A 16,272-nucleotide genomic window follows, 5' to 3' on the forward strand; every position below is an offset into this window, starting at 1 on the left:
AAAGTCTCGGTCCACAACCTTACTTTAAAGCCCGGTTTTCCATTATCTGGTTAACTTGTAGTTAAGCTTAACCTGATGTTTCACCCAATGGGCTTCATCTATAACATCATCACAGATGAAGTCCATTAGATAAAACATTAGGTAAGCCTAATCACAAGTTAACCAGGTAAGTCCGGATCTACAATAGGTTTTTAAACCTTAAGCTATATTCTCTAAATCTGAATAATCACTAATATCAGTACCAAGTATGCCACTGGTAATCAATGAATTAAATGTGAGATCCTTAACCTAGCTAATATTTATTGCATGATCTAACTAACCTTGTTTTAGTGCTTAAATTCAATAAGTATGATATTGGACTTAAAAGTTGGAAAATTGAAATTAACGTGCAAATATCAGTATTTTAGTTGTATTTTGCTCAAACATTCTTCCTTTTTTAATTGAACTTCATTGATTATCAGTACAAAGTATGCCACTAGGTAATTAGTGACTATCCATTGATTCAGATTTAGAGAGTAAGAAATGGACGAATCACAGTCGATTATTCTTCTCGCATTTGACTATAATTGGTCAATTTCTTACGTCTTAAGGCTTAAATCACCTATTGTAGATCCGGACTAATGAAAAACCGGGCCTAAGAGGTCTTAAACCGTAAACTCTAAGTGACAATATATCGATCACAGAACTTATGCTTTTAGGCCGTAAGAATTGGGTTTTGCTCAATTCGCTTAGGTCTAATGGTTAAAGCTTAAAGATTATGCAAAAACAGTAAAGACAGAAATTATTGTCACTTAACCTCTTTCGACTTATGACTTAAGGCTTCTTAAAGCAAAGTTGTTGACCGAGACAAAATTTCATTGTAGACGCCACTTTATATTTCACACAAATTTTTTTCGATGCCATGTAGTATAGACATTGCAGTATTGAAATTCTCAATTTGATTGTGTGTGAGAATGATTCGTTAAAATGCAGTGAGAATTCATACGATTTTCAACAGTTATTAGACGTCATATCCGCCTACGGCTTTCTAATTTTCTATCGTATAAAAATGGCAAAAAGATGGTGATAAGATCAAAGAGGATGACTGACCTCCCTCGGCGCGGATGTTGCTAACATTATGTTAGTCATCGCATCTACGTAGACTTTGATCTGTCGATAGCGTTGTTCTCATGTTCAACCGTGAATGCCTTCTTCTTTAGTCGGACAGAATGGAAAAGGGGTAGGAAGGCCAGGGGAGCGAGACAAAAGGGACGTCGGTCAACGGCAACGGACTTGTGGTCGCGGCTTTTTAGCTCAGTTCAGTTCGAGTCGTCGCGGGTGGCGGGTGCATCGCAAGGTGTAAAGCACCGCTCGCTCGTCTCTCACCGTTCCCCACCGCACCGGTTGCTTCCTGCCACGAGTCTTTGTTATCGGAGCGTATCCGGTGGGATTCTAAAAAGCTCGGTGCGTCGCGTATGCTCGGGAGTGTGCCGCGACACGTGCAATCGTATGGATCGAGTGTGTCGCGTCTGTTATTCTTGATCGTCTCATTCACACTTGTATTCGCGATCGTTCTGTGCCAAGTCCGGAGATGCGCCTCGCTGCATCTCAGGGCTAGCTTCGGTATCCGTGGAGAGGTTTCTCCAACGACGGCAAAAGGAAACATCGCGAAGTTGGGCAATGTAAGAATCAGTGCATCAAAATTATTCTATTCTTCGCTTTTTTCCACAAAAGAATAGTTGCGTTTAGTAGAGAAAACTAATCAGTTTTTTTTTTAGCGCTTAGTGATTCTTTAATACGATTAATTTCTACATTTAGATTTGGCGAAGAACTAAAGGCAAAAATCAATCATTATCAATTATCGCTAACTGATAATTTTCTCTACTGAACGTAGACAATATCTATGAAAGAGGCGGTTTCGGTTCTGTGATTTTCGCTGTCATTTGCTGGAGTAGAACCTTCGTAAGAAAGAGAAAGATTATTTTTTAAATGATTCCATAAATGTCTATTTGTGTATTTCCTGGAAAAAAAACTTGGTGACTTTTCTTGCTGCGAGTTTTGTTATTGCAATACAATACGGCGGCTCAAGTGTTTCTTATCGTATAGAATTAATTTTAAAACAAGGAAAATGGTTACATAAAAACTTTGTAAAATAATAATCGTCATTGTAAAAAAGTCTGTTACGATGATGACAATCAATCAGAAGTTGTTCGTATACTTGTATAAAATATTAATTTACAAGGTTATTTTATATTTACATCTTATTTTTCCTTGTGTGCTTTACATATATTTTTATTACATATGATCGTTTTACGCCTAACCGATATTATATGTTAATGTTAGGAAATTACAGGTAATGGCGGTTTTTATGTAAATGTCTAGTGATCTGTATAGTGATTTATTTTATCAGACGAATAAAATTATAATAATCGATTAGAGTGAATTGCATCTCAGAAACCGTATAATTAACTATTTATGTTTTGCTTCTATTATACTGCGATAAAATAGCTTAATGTTAATGCTTATATAATCATTTTTAATTCTTAGTATACACGATTAGATCATCGTGTCCTGCACGTTTCTCTTATTCGAAAAACTAGAGTATCAAGTGATTAGTTATAACATTTATATACAATTTATTTAAATACACAATCTTACGAATACTTTCTAAAAATGTTGATGAGAGGCTATTCATCTACGAAATCAGCGAGGAAATCAGTCAACGAAGCAATTCATCACTGAAATAAAGAAATAGTTTGAAATAAAAAAGTATCGCCATACGCTCGGTCGCACGTCCCGAATTTCTTTCGGATAACAAAGAAAATCACTTTGAAATCACGTTGAAGTGAATATAAGAAATTGGAAATCATTTTTATTAGTGATTAATCTCTCGGCTATTAAAATATACGTAAGAATCATTTAATAATTTTTGTGTATTTGTTAGAGTGATGAAAATTAACCCCCGAAAATTATCATGTATACTAAAAGATTATATATAAAAAATGATCAAATAATATTTATGCATAGACGATTTTGCTGAAGTATCTAAAAATTTAGCTAGATATACATCTGAAAATAATTTTGTTGAATATCAAAATACATAATTATGCAGAATAAGGTGATTAAGAAGGCAAAGAAAGATATTTAAAAAAGATTCAATATTAATTGTCGTAATTAAATTTTAATAAACATTTTTTAAATAATTGTTAACGAAACGCATAAACAACATTTTATATTATTATGTTTTTAAATAACTAACACTTGTATAACATCACATGAGATCACAATAAAGATTACGTCGCGTTACGAGATCATATTATATTTTTTTTAATTGTATTTTATTTTTACTGTGAATGTATTTTATGAGTAATAGCTACAATGAAAAAAAATATAGTTAATTTTAATAAATATTTAGTTGAATACTGCCAACTGAATATTTATTAAATATAAAGATATATTTATTTGATAAAAGAAATGTTAATTTAATTTCACAATCATTTTTTTTACTAAACAAATATTCATTTACTGTAAGTAAATGTTTAGTTGGCAGTATTGAACTAAATATTTATTAAAATTGACTATGTTTTTTTCTCAGTATAGGATTTTAAATAAAAAATCACAAAACATTTTTACATATTAGTTGAAAATTATATTTCACACTTATTATATTCACTTGTTATTTTACATTTATTATTTTTACACTTAAAAGAGGAACAATTTATAATCGTGTCCTTAATTTGGGACAAAATTTGGGACGAAGAGTTAAAATTTGACTGTCCCTCCTAATTTGGGAAGGTTGATCATTAAGATATAGGGTTTGTTGCTAGAATGTTAAGACTTATTGCTCATCATGTTGAGATTCTTATGTAATTATTTTGATGTCCAACAAAATTATTTTCAGATCTATATTTAACTAAATTTTTAGATACTTCAACAAAATACTTAACAAAAAGCTGTTCTTTCGATATTCTGTACAAATGTAACATTTATTCTCATCTCAGTATTTACGATTTTTTTCTTTTAATATTTTTTGCATCGTTCCGTGAATAGTATTAAATTATGATAAAATGGGATGTAAAACCTCAACAGCTGATTCGATGGAAGCGCAATTTTTTGGAGAAAAGAGACTTGCATGTTTAAGTAAATTATTATAAAGCAGAGTATAAAATTTTAACATCTTCACTGAATTGAAAGAAGCGCGATTCAATTCTAATAAAAAAAAAATTTGCAAACACGAGTAAAGTTTAAATAGTTCCACGTGATTGGTTCCACAACGTCAGCGAATAAATTTGCTATCGAATCAAACATGCTACGGAAACATAACTCGTAGTACGGATATAATTTTCTCTTTCCCCCCCTCCCAAAAATCAAACGCTATATTTAACATGTCTTGCGAAGTGCATTGCATCATGTGGGCGATATTGCAGGTTGTGAAAAATCGACGATTACGGAATTTTTTCGCATGTTACCTTCGCGAAAGGTGATTCATCGATCTCGAAACATTGCGAAGGAAAAACGCGCGCGGTTGATCGAACGATCGGCGATCGGCATTTAGAAGAAAAGGACGGAATATCTCGTTAAAAGATGAAGCATGAGGGAAATTGCTCAACGGCGGAGGATTCCAATGGAATTTTGTTGCAACCTAGGAAGAACTCGGCGGTGCGGCTGCAGATGGTGCCGATGCAACCAAAGACGATCACGCATTTGCCGAAGAGGCCACCGGTCGACCTGGCATTCACCGATCTTACGTATAAGGTCCGAGAAGGCCGCAAAAATAGTGAGTATATATTTCTATCTCCATTTATTATCAATATCTCAATCAAATAAATTATTTCACAGTCGAATATCATCCTACGAGTTGCACGTAATTAAAACTGACGTGTTTTTTAACTTTTGATTGAGGCAAGTGGATTAATATAGCGAAATGTTACGAAAGAATTGAATGTATAAAAAGAAAAGGAAATTTCTCCGCTTTCTTTTATTAGGTTAGTTACTCGGGTTATTGTGACATCTTTTCATAATGTCACGTGTAGCACATTTTACACGTTCATGCGTTTCGCGGTTTAACGTGCAGTAACAGACGTTTGTTTTTGTTGTTAGCATATTTTTAATAAAATCTGCTGAACTTTGAAATTCAGGCTTTGTATTACAAATATTTATATCACTTTTTAATGAGCGACACACGCAGTGTTTTTGTGAATTATCACGTATTTTTTACGAACATTTAAATAATCAAGATGACTTCATTTTGTTAATTCTTCGCCGGCATGAATAAATTAAACCTAATATATTCATATAGTTACTTGTGTAGTTATATAATAATATTTTATCCGCGTGTGTAGAATGAAGAATCAATTTTTCTTTATATTCCGTAATCGTTGCAGTTTAACGAATATTCTTTATCTAAATCGATCTGAGACTTTCGTAATTCCAACGCGTGACCGACATACTTCATGTTAGCATTAATTGGATAATATGCGATTGGGCAAGTCAATGAGATTTTAAAAAATCCACGATAAAACTTGGCTGATAGAAACGGAAAGAAAAGCTAACATTCAGAGCGTAACGTAACATTTAGTATCTAGCCGATTAGGCATTAGCTGGATATGATAGTACATTATTATAGAATACAACGTAGCGTCACACACAAGAAAAAGTCGTGAAACCGCAGAAGGATTATTTTGTAAATTACACGGTATGTGAATGTACCGCGCCCTTGAACTGCATTCCAAATGTTACATTATTCGACTTCAGCACGGACTACGGAGTCTTTCTAGAAAGCATTCGTCCGAGTTCTCGCTGTATAATTACCATAATTGCTTACTAAACATACGTAATATAATGGAAATTGGATAGCTTTTAGCATCGAGCATCCAGAAATATTACATTCGCAAATATTACAAATTATCATACATTATTTATTTTCGTAAAATAATTTGCTTAATTATGTATCGTAAAATCTTCATAATAAAATACATTTTAATATTACGTTAACTTTCATCCAGATTACAATACAGGTTAATAAATATCTATAAAAGAAATTAAAATAAGAAGAGCTACGAACCAAAACAAACAAATTTTAATATATACGTGATACAGTTGACATTAAACATAAAAGTCGAAATTGTAATTTTATTATTAGCTTGTATGATTATTTCGCGTAGATAGAATACTGTATGCAAGGAATTTTCAGTGAATATTTTAACGCATCGTTGAATGTTCGTGTATAATAATTCGCCATTGAAATTAGAAACGTTATAGATTGAAGCTTTATCTTTATAGTAGCTCGAATGTTGCTAATAACGAGCGACAACCAATCTTCTCGTGCATATGAATCATACTTTATTCTCTAAACCTTTTGGAGTGAAAATTGAGCCAGTCTTGAAAAAAAGTGAAACTTTTCACTCTTGATCAAGAGTGACAGATTTTCACTGTTTTTGGAGTAAGATTTTACTCTTTTGGAGTGAAATTCACTCCAAAAGACTGAAATTCTGCTCCAAAAGAATAAAATCTCACTCCTAAAGAATGAAAATCTGCCACTCTTGTTCAAGAATGAAAATATTTTCACTATTTTTTCAAGACTGACTCAATTTTTTTAGTCTTTTGAAATAAAATTTCACTCCAAAAGATTTAGAAAATATAATGTATATGTCAAAATAATCCGACTATTTTTTTACGATTATTTTATTTTATTATCTGTTAGAAATTCTATTAGATATGTCTATTAGAAATTGAACCATCTATTCACTCTCTTTCTTTCTTTATTTTTTCTTTTCAGTTTAAATTGATTTTAGTTTTCGGTTTTAGTTTTCTCATTTCTCTGCAGACCGAGATTTATTTTTACATCTTAATCGGTTAGGTTTATAACTAGATGTGTATAATTTGTTTCCGAGTTATGGGGGAAAGCAGAATATAATGTCGATTTAAAAACTTTTTACAAGCAATAACGTGCTTTTTATAATATTATTAGCTACAAAGTATCGTTTAACTTATTTCGTGAAAATGATGTTACTTATCGCGTAACTATCTTCCTAGTATCGATTAATTATCCGATATTACATGGTTTTTTAAATAATGTATCACGTGTTGAACATCTGATGCGATAGCAGGTAACTTCATTGTTCGAGAACACCCGAGCTGTGAATGTCTTTCGAGTCATTTGCACATACCCAAAAAGAACCTCCAAAACAAGCACAGAGGATTTTCTTTTTTTTTCTCTCTCCATCTTCTCGTATACCAGCCGGCGCTGTTCGTATGATTACAAACTGGTTTCCGATGACATTGACCGTCGAGTGAAAGTTCACCACTCGCGTGCCAAACACGTCAAAGAAATGCATGTCTAAAGAAATGCAACACGACGCAATGGCGTGGCAATGGGCGCGGATTCCACGTATTCCGCGAGTGCAGTCCCGGGTACTCTTATCATCGTGATATAGCATATGAGAGAGATAACGCTGGAATGCGGCGCACAAAAGCGAAAGACTTGTGAATAGCTTCAGTTCATACTTTAAATTAAACATAAACGTCTAGCAGGCCATCCGATACTATATATGTATTGACGCTATGCAGTTCATGGACGCAAGCTAAACAATACCACCTGTTATATAGAGTATCAATGCTGTACCTATACTCCAAATCGATAATCTAATTGTTACTACACTTCTTTATGTGTACACAACCCATTTACTCTAATGCCCTTTGCGATCAGACTATATTTGACACGCGACGTTTCGTTACATATTTTATGTGTTAGGTATACGTCATAGATTACGTTGTACAGGGTGGGCCATCTATTGGTACGTTTTTACAGAGTGGGCCATCTATTGGTACGTTTTTAAAAATGCGATCAAATGAGCATACATTGATATTTTTTATTAATTTTTTTTTGTTGTGAAGCTAAAAGTATCCGCGTCAAGAATGAAAAACGATTTCGTTCATGTGGCTCCCTCTAAAAAAAATTAATAAAAAATATCAATGTATGCTCATTTGATCGCATTTTTAAAAACGTACCAATAGATGGCCCACCCTGTATATTCCGATTATTTATAGGCTAAAAACATGACGCATTTGTCTTGTTCTTATAGCTCGCATGAGAATACTTCCGCAACGAATCGGTCTTTGGAGTACTATAAAAAGAATCAATCGGGGATTTTAGAATCGATCGTTTTCAATGCTGTTTACTGAAATTTTCGTTATGATAGAATCAAGTTATTAGACAATTGCGATGGATAATTGCCTTCACTTATTTTTTTTTATCGCGTGAGCGCAACATTTTGATTCGTAAATAAGTAATATGAGTAACATGCATATGTGTTTCTCCGAGTTCCCGATGAGGAATCCATCATAAAAAGAATAATTCGACGTGCTTGTTTCTCACGAGTACGGTTAGTGATCTCAATTTTGCAGGAAGGCCGATGTAAAATGATACCTCAGAGGTTTCCGATGTACATCAATTACGTCGGTATACCTATAATTTTCGAACACAAAGAAACACGCAAATCTCAATCTAATCGTACGCGTGCATCTCAAGTGCATCTAAGACTATTTTAGAAAAAGTTTTAGGAAATGGATGATTTTCTTCAAGAAATGGGATACGTTTCTCTTTAATTTACTCGCGTGCTTAAGGAGGTTGTAAGGGCATAAAACACATATATTAATATTTTCGCTTTAAACAAATTACATAAATATATTACTATTTACGCTTTAAACAAACTACATACACGTGAAAGTTGTGTTCATAACATTCTGGTTTTATTGAGCAACACATTTTTATAGGTTATTTATTTTATTTGTTATTATTTTTATTGTTATAAACAAAAATTGTTAAAATAATAAGAAAAATCTAAATATTTTTTTATATAAATATATTAAATACTAAACATGACTTATGCAAAGTTTCATTGAGATTCACCATTAGTTTATAACAAATAACAAATTTTATTTATTTACTGAACAATTAATGTCTGCATCTCAAGAAAACTTTACAAAAATATTGTTGAATTCCTAGAGTATTTATATAAAAAAATTGAGATTTTTATCATTATTGTATAATACATTTTCATATATTTATATTAGAGTACAGATTAAAAAAATATTACTATTTATTTAAATAACTTTTGATCCAGATGGTCAATTGTTTCTATTTTTTTTGGTATTATTATTAAATGAAATTTAGAATAGTCTGTAATTTTTTCAAGTACTTCTTAACATATTGCATTTGCCTTACAACCTCCTTAAATCTCGATGTGTATGGTCGATAGATAAACATAAACAATAACAATATCGAGTGGTAAATATCATTGGAGAGTCTTTGTTACGTCTTATCGCGCACGCAAAGTAAATCGCTTCACTTGAAATGATAAAATTTCATTTCACTGATATTATCCGCGGATCATCGTTTCTTTGGATATTCTCGAAAGTAAATTTACTTTATAAGTATCAGAGAGTACTTTTGATTTGAATATCAGTCATTTGCTCTTTGATAATTAAACAAGGACATCGAATAAATGTTTGAATGATTTGAAACAAATAACGAAGATACGGTATCGATCAATTATGCATTATCGTGCCATCGATCGTGAAAGTCAAAACATTTTTTATAATGCGCCATTATAAGGCATATCATGTCATCTCGGCGCGGGAACTGAAAATCCGAAGGCCTTGAGAACGTTATTTAAAGTCTATAATACAGGCGATTACGTAATTCAAGACATAATACTATTACATTATTCTAGTAATGCTATCTTGCGGAGACACCTCAGTAATAATACTCATCTTCCTGTCAAAGATGAATGTCGATTAAGTACCGGGCGATGGTGCGTCATATTAAAAAAATTTTTTTTCTTTTTCCAGTGATAGACATTACTATTGTCGGATATTTCAATTGTTCGGATGCTTTCGTAACTTGGCACGGACGAGCAAGAAATATTATTCGTTTAATGTACAATATTATAGAAGAGTCATTGTTTGCTCGGGACCGAGGAAACACGTATTACAAACGATAATAATTGTCATAGCTAGATAAAGATATAGTAGAGTGATATTTCATTATGTTCGATAATTCTTATCTTGGAACACGTAATTATAGGTATGCATTTGTGGATGCACGTATTTTGATGATTTTCTCTTTTAAGATGTCTCATCGAAAATGACCAATGAAGACTGTCATTAAGAAGATATTTCAAGTTCACCTATACACTGTTAGAAATGTTCTTGAATTTAATTAACATTTAATATACACTGTTAAAAATTTCATGAAATTTAATGTTCTTTTATTTTTAAGTTACATAATTTGAATTTAATTTCATGTTACATATTACATTAAATTTAATGTATTTATAACTGAAAAGTATATTTGTGTACATGTACATGAAATTTAATGTATAATACTTTAAAGTTTTATGAAATTTAATGCACACGTTCATTATATATTTAAGTAACTACTGTAACTTAATTTTCAGTTAAATTAATTACTTTTAATTTCGTTCATAACCACGAGCTTCATTTACATGTAAAGGAAGTTCGTGATTACATTTCTAACAGTGTACTTTTAAAAATGTCATGAAAATATATTTAATATACTCTTTTACACCAATTAATTTAATTTAATGACATTACATTAAATTTAATGTACTTATAATTGAAAAGTATATTTGTGTATATGTACATGAAATTTAGTGTATTTTCCATAAGGCTTTAAGAAATTTAGTGTATTTTCCATAAAATTTTATATAGATTTGCATAAAACTTAATGCATGTGAACATTAAATTTAAGTTACTTGCAACTTTATTTTCATTGACAATATTAAATGTTTTTAATGTTATACTTATGCTTCAAATTTACTTCCGTTAAATGTGCATGAAATTTGCATGATCTTTTTTTTAAATGTGCATGATCTTTTTTAAATAGTGTATTGTCAAGTGTACTTGTCTTATTATAAAAATGTGCACAAGGAGAATATAACTATATGTTACTGATATGAAAAAGATTATCGACAAGGCAAACTTATCCATATTTAATAAATTCGATCTTTTAAATCACGACATATCGCTGATGAATTGTACCTGCTTAAGGAGGTTGTAAGGCAAATGCAATATGTTAAGAACTACTTGAAAAAATTACAGACTATTCTAAATTTTATTTAATAATAATACAAAAAAAAATAGAAACAATTGACCATCTGGATCAAAAGTTATTTAAATAAGTAGTAATATTTTTTTAATTTGTACTCTAATATAAATATATGAAAATGTATTATAAAATAATGATAAAAATTTCAATTTTTTTATATAAATACTCTAGGAATTGAACAATATTTTTGTAAAGTTATCTTGAGATGCAGACATTAATTGTTCAGTAAATAAATAAAATTTGTTATTTGTTATAAACTAATGGTGAATCTCAATGAAATTTTGCATAAGTCATGTTTAGTACTTAATATATTTATATAAAAAACATTTAGATTTTTCTTATTATTTTAACAATTTTTGTTTATAACAATAAAACTAATAACAAATAAAATAAATAACCTATAAAAATGTGTTGCTCAATAAACCAGAATGTTATGAACACAACTTTCATATGTATGTAGTTTGTTTAAAGCGAAAATATTAATATATGTGTTTTATGCCCTTACAACCTCCTTAAACAGAGATTTCTCGGAAAATACAAATTACATTACGACCTACATTTCTCAAATTCTTATAACGCCTTTAAAGAAATGTAACGATCACCGCGTGTGTTTTTCTCCGATTTAGAGAGCAATTAAGATACATTTTGAGTATAACGATACGACCTAGATCGTTCGCGTGCCTGAACGACACGTTTTGACGTGTGCAAAAAGTATGAAGGAAACTTGCTTCATGGAACAATAACTATGTATCCTATTACTGACTTTTACTCTTTATTTTACTTTCTTTTACGATACTCTCTTTATCATGATTTCTTACGATCTTTCTTCTCGCAGAAATTCCTATATCAAACTTTTCTCTTTTTTTATTGCAAACTTTTTTTTTGCACCAAGGCGATGTTCACATAACAAAACGTGACACAATGACTTATCGAGCGTTCAACATTCCTTATCGAATAATACTTGCTCGCAATTATCATTTTCCTTGCAGCTGTTAAAATGTTTTAATAAACATTTGAGAATAGCGATGAATTAAGAGCAGACGAGTTCATGAATGCCGTCTGATGAATAAACTCATATTTTCACATCTCAGAAATTCAACACAGATCTTAGATACTTTTTATTTTTCTATCACAAAATTATTATATGAATGAAACGTCAATATTGATGTTTTCGAAGAAAATGTTTACATAATTTTTCGTTCTCTTCAGAGCGACATGTAGAGAAATTGCAAGGAGTAATTTTGTATGCCGATTTTTCTAGATTATTTTGTGTTTTCTTGTGTAAACCTTGTGTTAAAATTATCGAAGCAGTATGAGTATCGAAATAGAACTTTTCGTCATGGTTGATGTTACGCTATACAATACATTATGAAATTAGGTTACAAAACTTTACGTCTCAATAAGATGTAAAGTTTTATTGCTTATATCCGCGCGATTGCAAAATAAAATGAAGAAAGTTTAGCATGACCTCACAAAGATAGTTAGTCAGGCATGAGAATTTGAGACTTTATCGTCTCTCTCTCTCTCTCTCTCTCTCTCTCTCTCTCTCTCTCTCTCTCTCTCTCACTCTCTCTCTCTGTTTGTCTCTCTCTTTCTCTCTATATAAGCAAGCGGAGTAATTTAACGTTGTAAACTGCCGTATGTCATAGCGAGATTTTTGCAATCCACTGTTTGCGCAATTCGTGCAGCCCAAGGTGCAGCCTCTTCCAGACTTGAAATTAGCCAACTCGATTCATCTCTCTTTCTCTCTGCACGTGTCTAGGCCCGACTTGAACTTTGAACGCTCGTTCACGCATGGTCGGCGATATTCTACGTACATGATCAATCGACAGCAAACAATAGTGCAATTAATGGCACGTGGGTGTTATTGCAGACGTAGATATTTACTTTATATTTTTCAGAGAAGCACCAGTTATCGTGAAATTATACGAATGAACTGCGCAGTTACGCCGAGTAAAGCTTGAAATATATGTTTTATTTAAATAAAATTTATTAATTGATATCAATTTTAATTGTAACTTTATTAGGAATTTGAATACTCTTGGGGAGTAACTCTGATATTTTTTTATATCTTCGTGCAATGCAATAATTTTAGAATAAGTCACGGTGAGCACACAACATTAATGATTTCGAAATAATAGCGAAGCACATGTTAGGGACCTACTGACCTACATTGACTATGATAGATGGCCTTCGCTATCCACGTTGATATTTTTGTTCTCCTCTTTCCACGCTTATGAAATAGTTTGTTTATTAGATATATAATCGCATATTTCTCCACGAGGACGTAGCGTTTTGCTTTAATTAAATTAATCACTGTACTGTAGTTTGTTGCTACGTACGAAGCAGTCATCAGTACGTGGAGGTCATTTCTACATTCGCTTTTCGAGAAATAAAGACTAGGTCAACAGCACTTGCACTTTGCATACTTTGCTTTTTTTTCAAATTGAATAGAGACCGCTCTCTATTCAAGCGATAACGGAATTCGCGTTCTCATTACAACACATGGTCGTGCTTGGAAATACTGATTCAGAAAACAGGGTAAAAATTATACAACACAAATTTTAAAAATAGAAACATTAATTATACTTATAATAAATGAATGAACCGATATGTAAATGTACAATAATTGTATGTAAGTAGAGAAGTAAGCCTATTCAATTAGAGCTGGATTTGTTAACGGTTTTTAATAATACTCTGAAAACAATTTCAGGTTGAAAATGGACAGATCGGAATTTTAAAGTTATTAGTATTCTAGTTGAGATAACCAGAATTCTGATTGATACAAATATTTCTGGTAAAAATCTATCAGAATTCTTATTTTCATCAGAATTATTATATTAATCAGAATTCTAATTATATTTCAGCTAGAATTCTAATAAATTTAACCAAAAAATTTTAATTCGTCAATTTTTCCATCAGAATTACTATTTAATCCAACCAGACCAGTTTTCTCAGGGTGTTAATATTAATCCTTAGTACACACCTTAGTTTTTGGCACCCTTACTACACACTTCCGGTCATTCGTGTCCTGCATGAATTTTCATCACTTTTACAAGTATATATAAATTATTAAACGATTTTTACATATATTTTGACATCTTTAGAAAGTATTTGTACAGTTATATATTCGTAACAAATTATTAATAAATTGTTATAACTATAATTAACAAAATAAGAAAAATGCACTGTTTCATATAAAAATGTTAAATTCTGAAACAAAAATGTTTAAAGAAAAAATATAGTTTATATATATATGTCTTAAAATTGATATATTCCAAACTACAAAAAATAATAGTTCAATTCGGCTCTCCAAGTTTAGTTATTGAGTACTTGCGCAGGTACATTGACGACCTGAAAATAATGTTTTTTTTAATATGCATGAATGGCTATAAATTGAAGATATATTGCATTTACATTTTAAACAATGCATTTTATTATTATTGCTATTAAAAAAAACTTTAATTTATTAAAAGAATGTTTTAACATTACAGACAACATAATATATGATATTACTAACAATGTTTAGCACAAGGATGCCAAAAATCGTGTTTATTAAGGGCTAATATGTTGTTCTAGGGTTAAATTATTTTTTTAATAATTCGCGAAATATTCCCGCAATACAACTGATTAGTTGAAAATACAGAAAAAAATAAAAATTTTTTAATTACAAAAAATGTACACTCTGTACACACATTGGGTTATTTGTGACCTAAAGGTGAATTTCGAAGTTGCACGAATTGAGACCGGCGACGTACAAATCTTGTTCTCTAGATGCCAAACTTTTTTTAGGAATAGAAAAGAGTCCGATATCTTTGATCAGGTGCTCTTAGTATTTCAAAGAAAAGAAATGCGCAGGATACGAATAATCTAAAGATGTGTATTAAAGGATATTAACGAAGCACTAAAATCCTCTGACTTACGAATAAACTTATTTCTACTTAGTTATTAATTATATCTATTAATCATTAGCATAAATTGAGGCATAAATATATTTGGTTACGCGAATGTCCCTATAGTATACTTAATCAGTAATAATAGTTGTTATTTGACCCAATTATAAGTGGCACGATAAATCCGAGTTTTAATAGCTTTATACAGGGTGGGCCATCTATTGGTACGTTTTTAAAAATGCGATCAAATGAGCATACATTGATATTTTTTATTAATTTTTTTTAGAGGGAGCCACATGAACGAAATCGTTTTTCATTCTTGACGCGGATACTTTTAGCTTCACAACAAAAAAAAATTAATAAAAAATATCAATGTATGCTCATTTGATCGCATTTTTAAAAACGTACCAATAGATGGCCCACTCTGTAAAAACGTACCAATAGATGGCCCACCCTGTATTAATTTATGATCCGCGTTATTAGCGTTTCTATGACATCGTATTTATATGTAACGTTGATTCATGAAAAAGCAATTATATAAGATCGTACCGTATACACACACACACACATATATATATATATATATATATATACAAGATGTTTCTTAAATAGCGGACACTAATCATATAAAGTTATTCCTAATTAAAAATTGAGTCGAAAAGTCCTTTACAGTTTTACAATTTCCGCAATGGTTGACGAAATATTAATTTCTAAATATTGCTGAATAAGCGCGTATCCAGCTGCCCAATCATTAACTAACACAAAAATTGCAAAATGGTAGAGGACTTTTTGATTTAATTTTTTATCAGGAATAGCATTAAGTGATTCGGCAATCGTTTACTTGGCAATCTTTAGACATTAATATTTCATCAATTATTGTGAAGATTACAAAATGGTAGAGGACTTCGATTCAATTTTTAATCAGGAATAGCGCTATATGATTAGTGTCCGCTATTTAAGAAACACTCTGTATATACAGAGTGTTTCAGAAATAGTTGGCCAAACTTTGAGATCATATTCTACTCATTGTAAGGATGAAAAAAAGTCATATAAACATAGGTTCGGAAACGCTTCCTTTCCCAATTATAAATATTTTTTTTATTTTATACTTGTATCTATATTTTATTTTATACTTATATCTATATTTTATAACTTTTTAACGAGAGTAACGTCCGATGGTTAAAACTTTCTCAAGGTCACTTAGGGCCATGATCTTGACAACATATGTCAAGGTCAAGATCATTGGGGGGAGGGGGGACTTCCCTAAAT

At 31.1% G+C, this 16,272-nt stretch overlaps 1 protein-coding gene across 5 annotated transcripts in view; it reads left to right on the forward strand.

Annotated features, from left to right (window-relative positions):
- LOC108763649 (ATP-binding cassette sub-family G member 4) overlaps window positions 1-16,272 on the forward strand; it is a 45,896-nt gene that overhangs the window by 14,020 nt on the left and 15,604 nt on the right. Inside the window, exons 1-3 of one of the 5 annotated variants that reach the window (XM_018511475.1) lie at window positions 1,304-1,661; window positions 3,807-3,809; window positions 4,407-4,756. In XM_018511475.1, the coding sequence (XP_018366977.1) occupies window positions 4,564-4,756 (193 nt within the window). In that variant the 5' untranslated portion in view covers window positions 1,304-1,661; window positions 3,807-3,809; window positions 4,407-4,563. Of the gene's footprint in view, window positions 1-1,303; window positions 1,662-3,806; window positions 3,810-4,406; window positions 4,757-16,272 lie in introns of those variants that run through there. The other 4 variants (XM_018511474.1, XM_018511478.1, XM_018511477.1 and 1 more) reach the window with 4 other exon arrangements.

The sequence above is a fragment of the Trachymyrmex cornetzi genome, unplaced genomic scaffold, assembly GCF_001594075.2.
Source record: "Trachymyrmex cornetzi isolate Tcor2-1 unplaced genomic scaffold, Tcor1.1 scaffold372, whole genome shotgun sequence".
Classification (NCBI taxonomy): domain Eukaryota; kingdom Metazoa; phylum Arthropoda; class Insecta; order Hymenoptera; family Formicidae; genus Trachymyrmex; species Trachymyrmex cornetzi.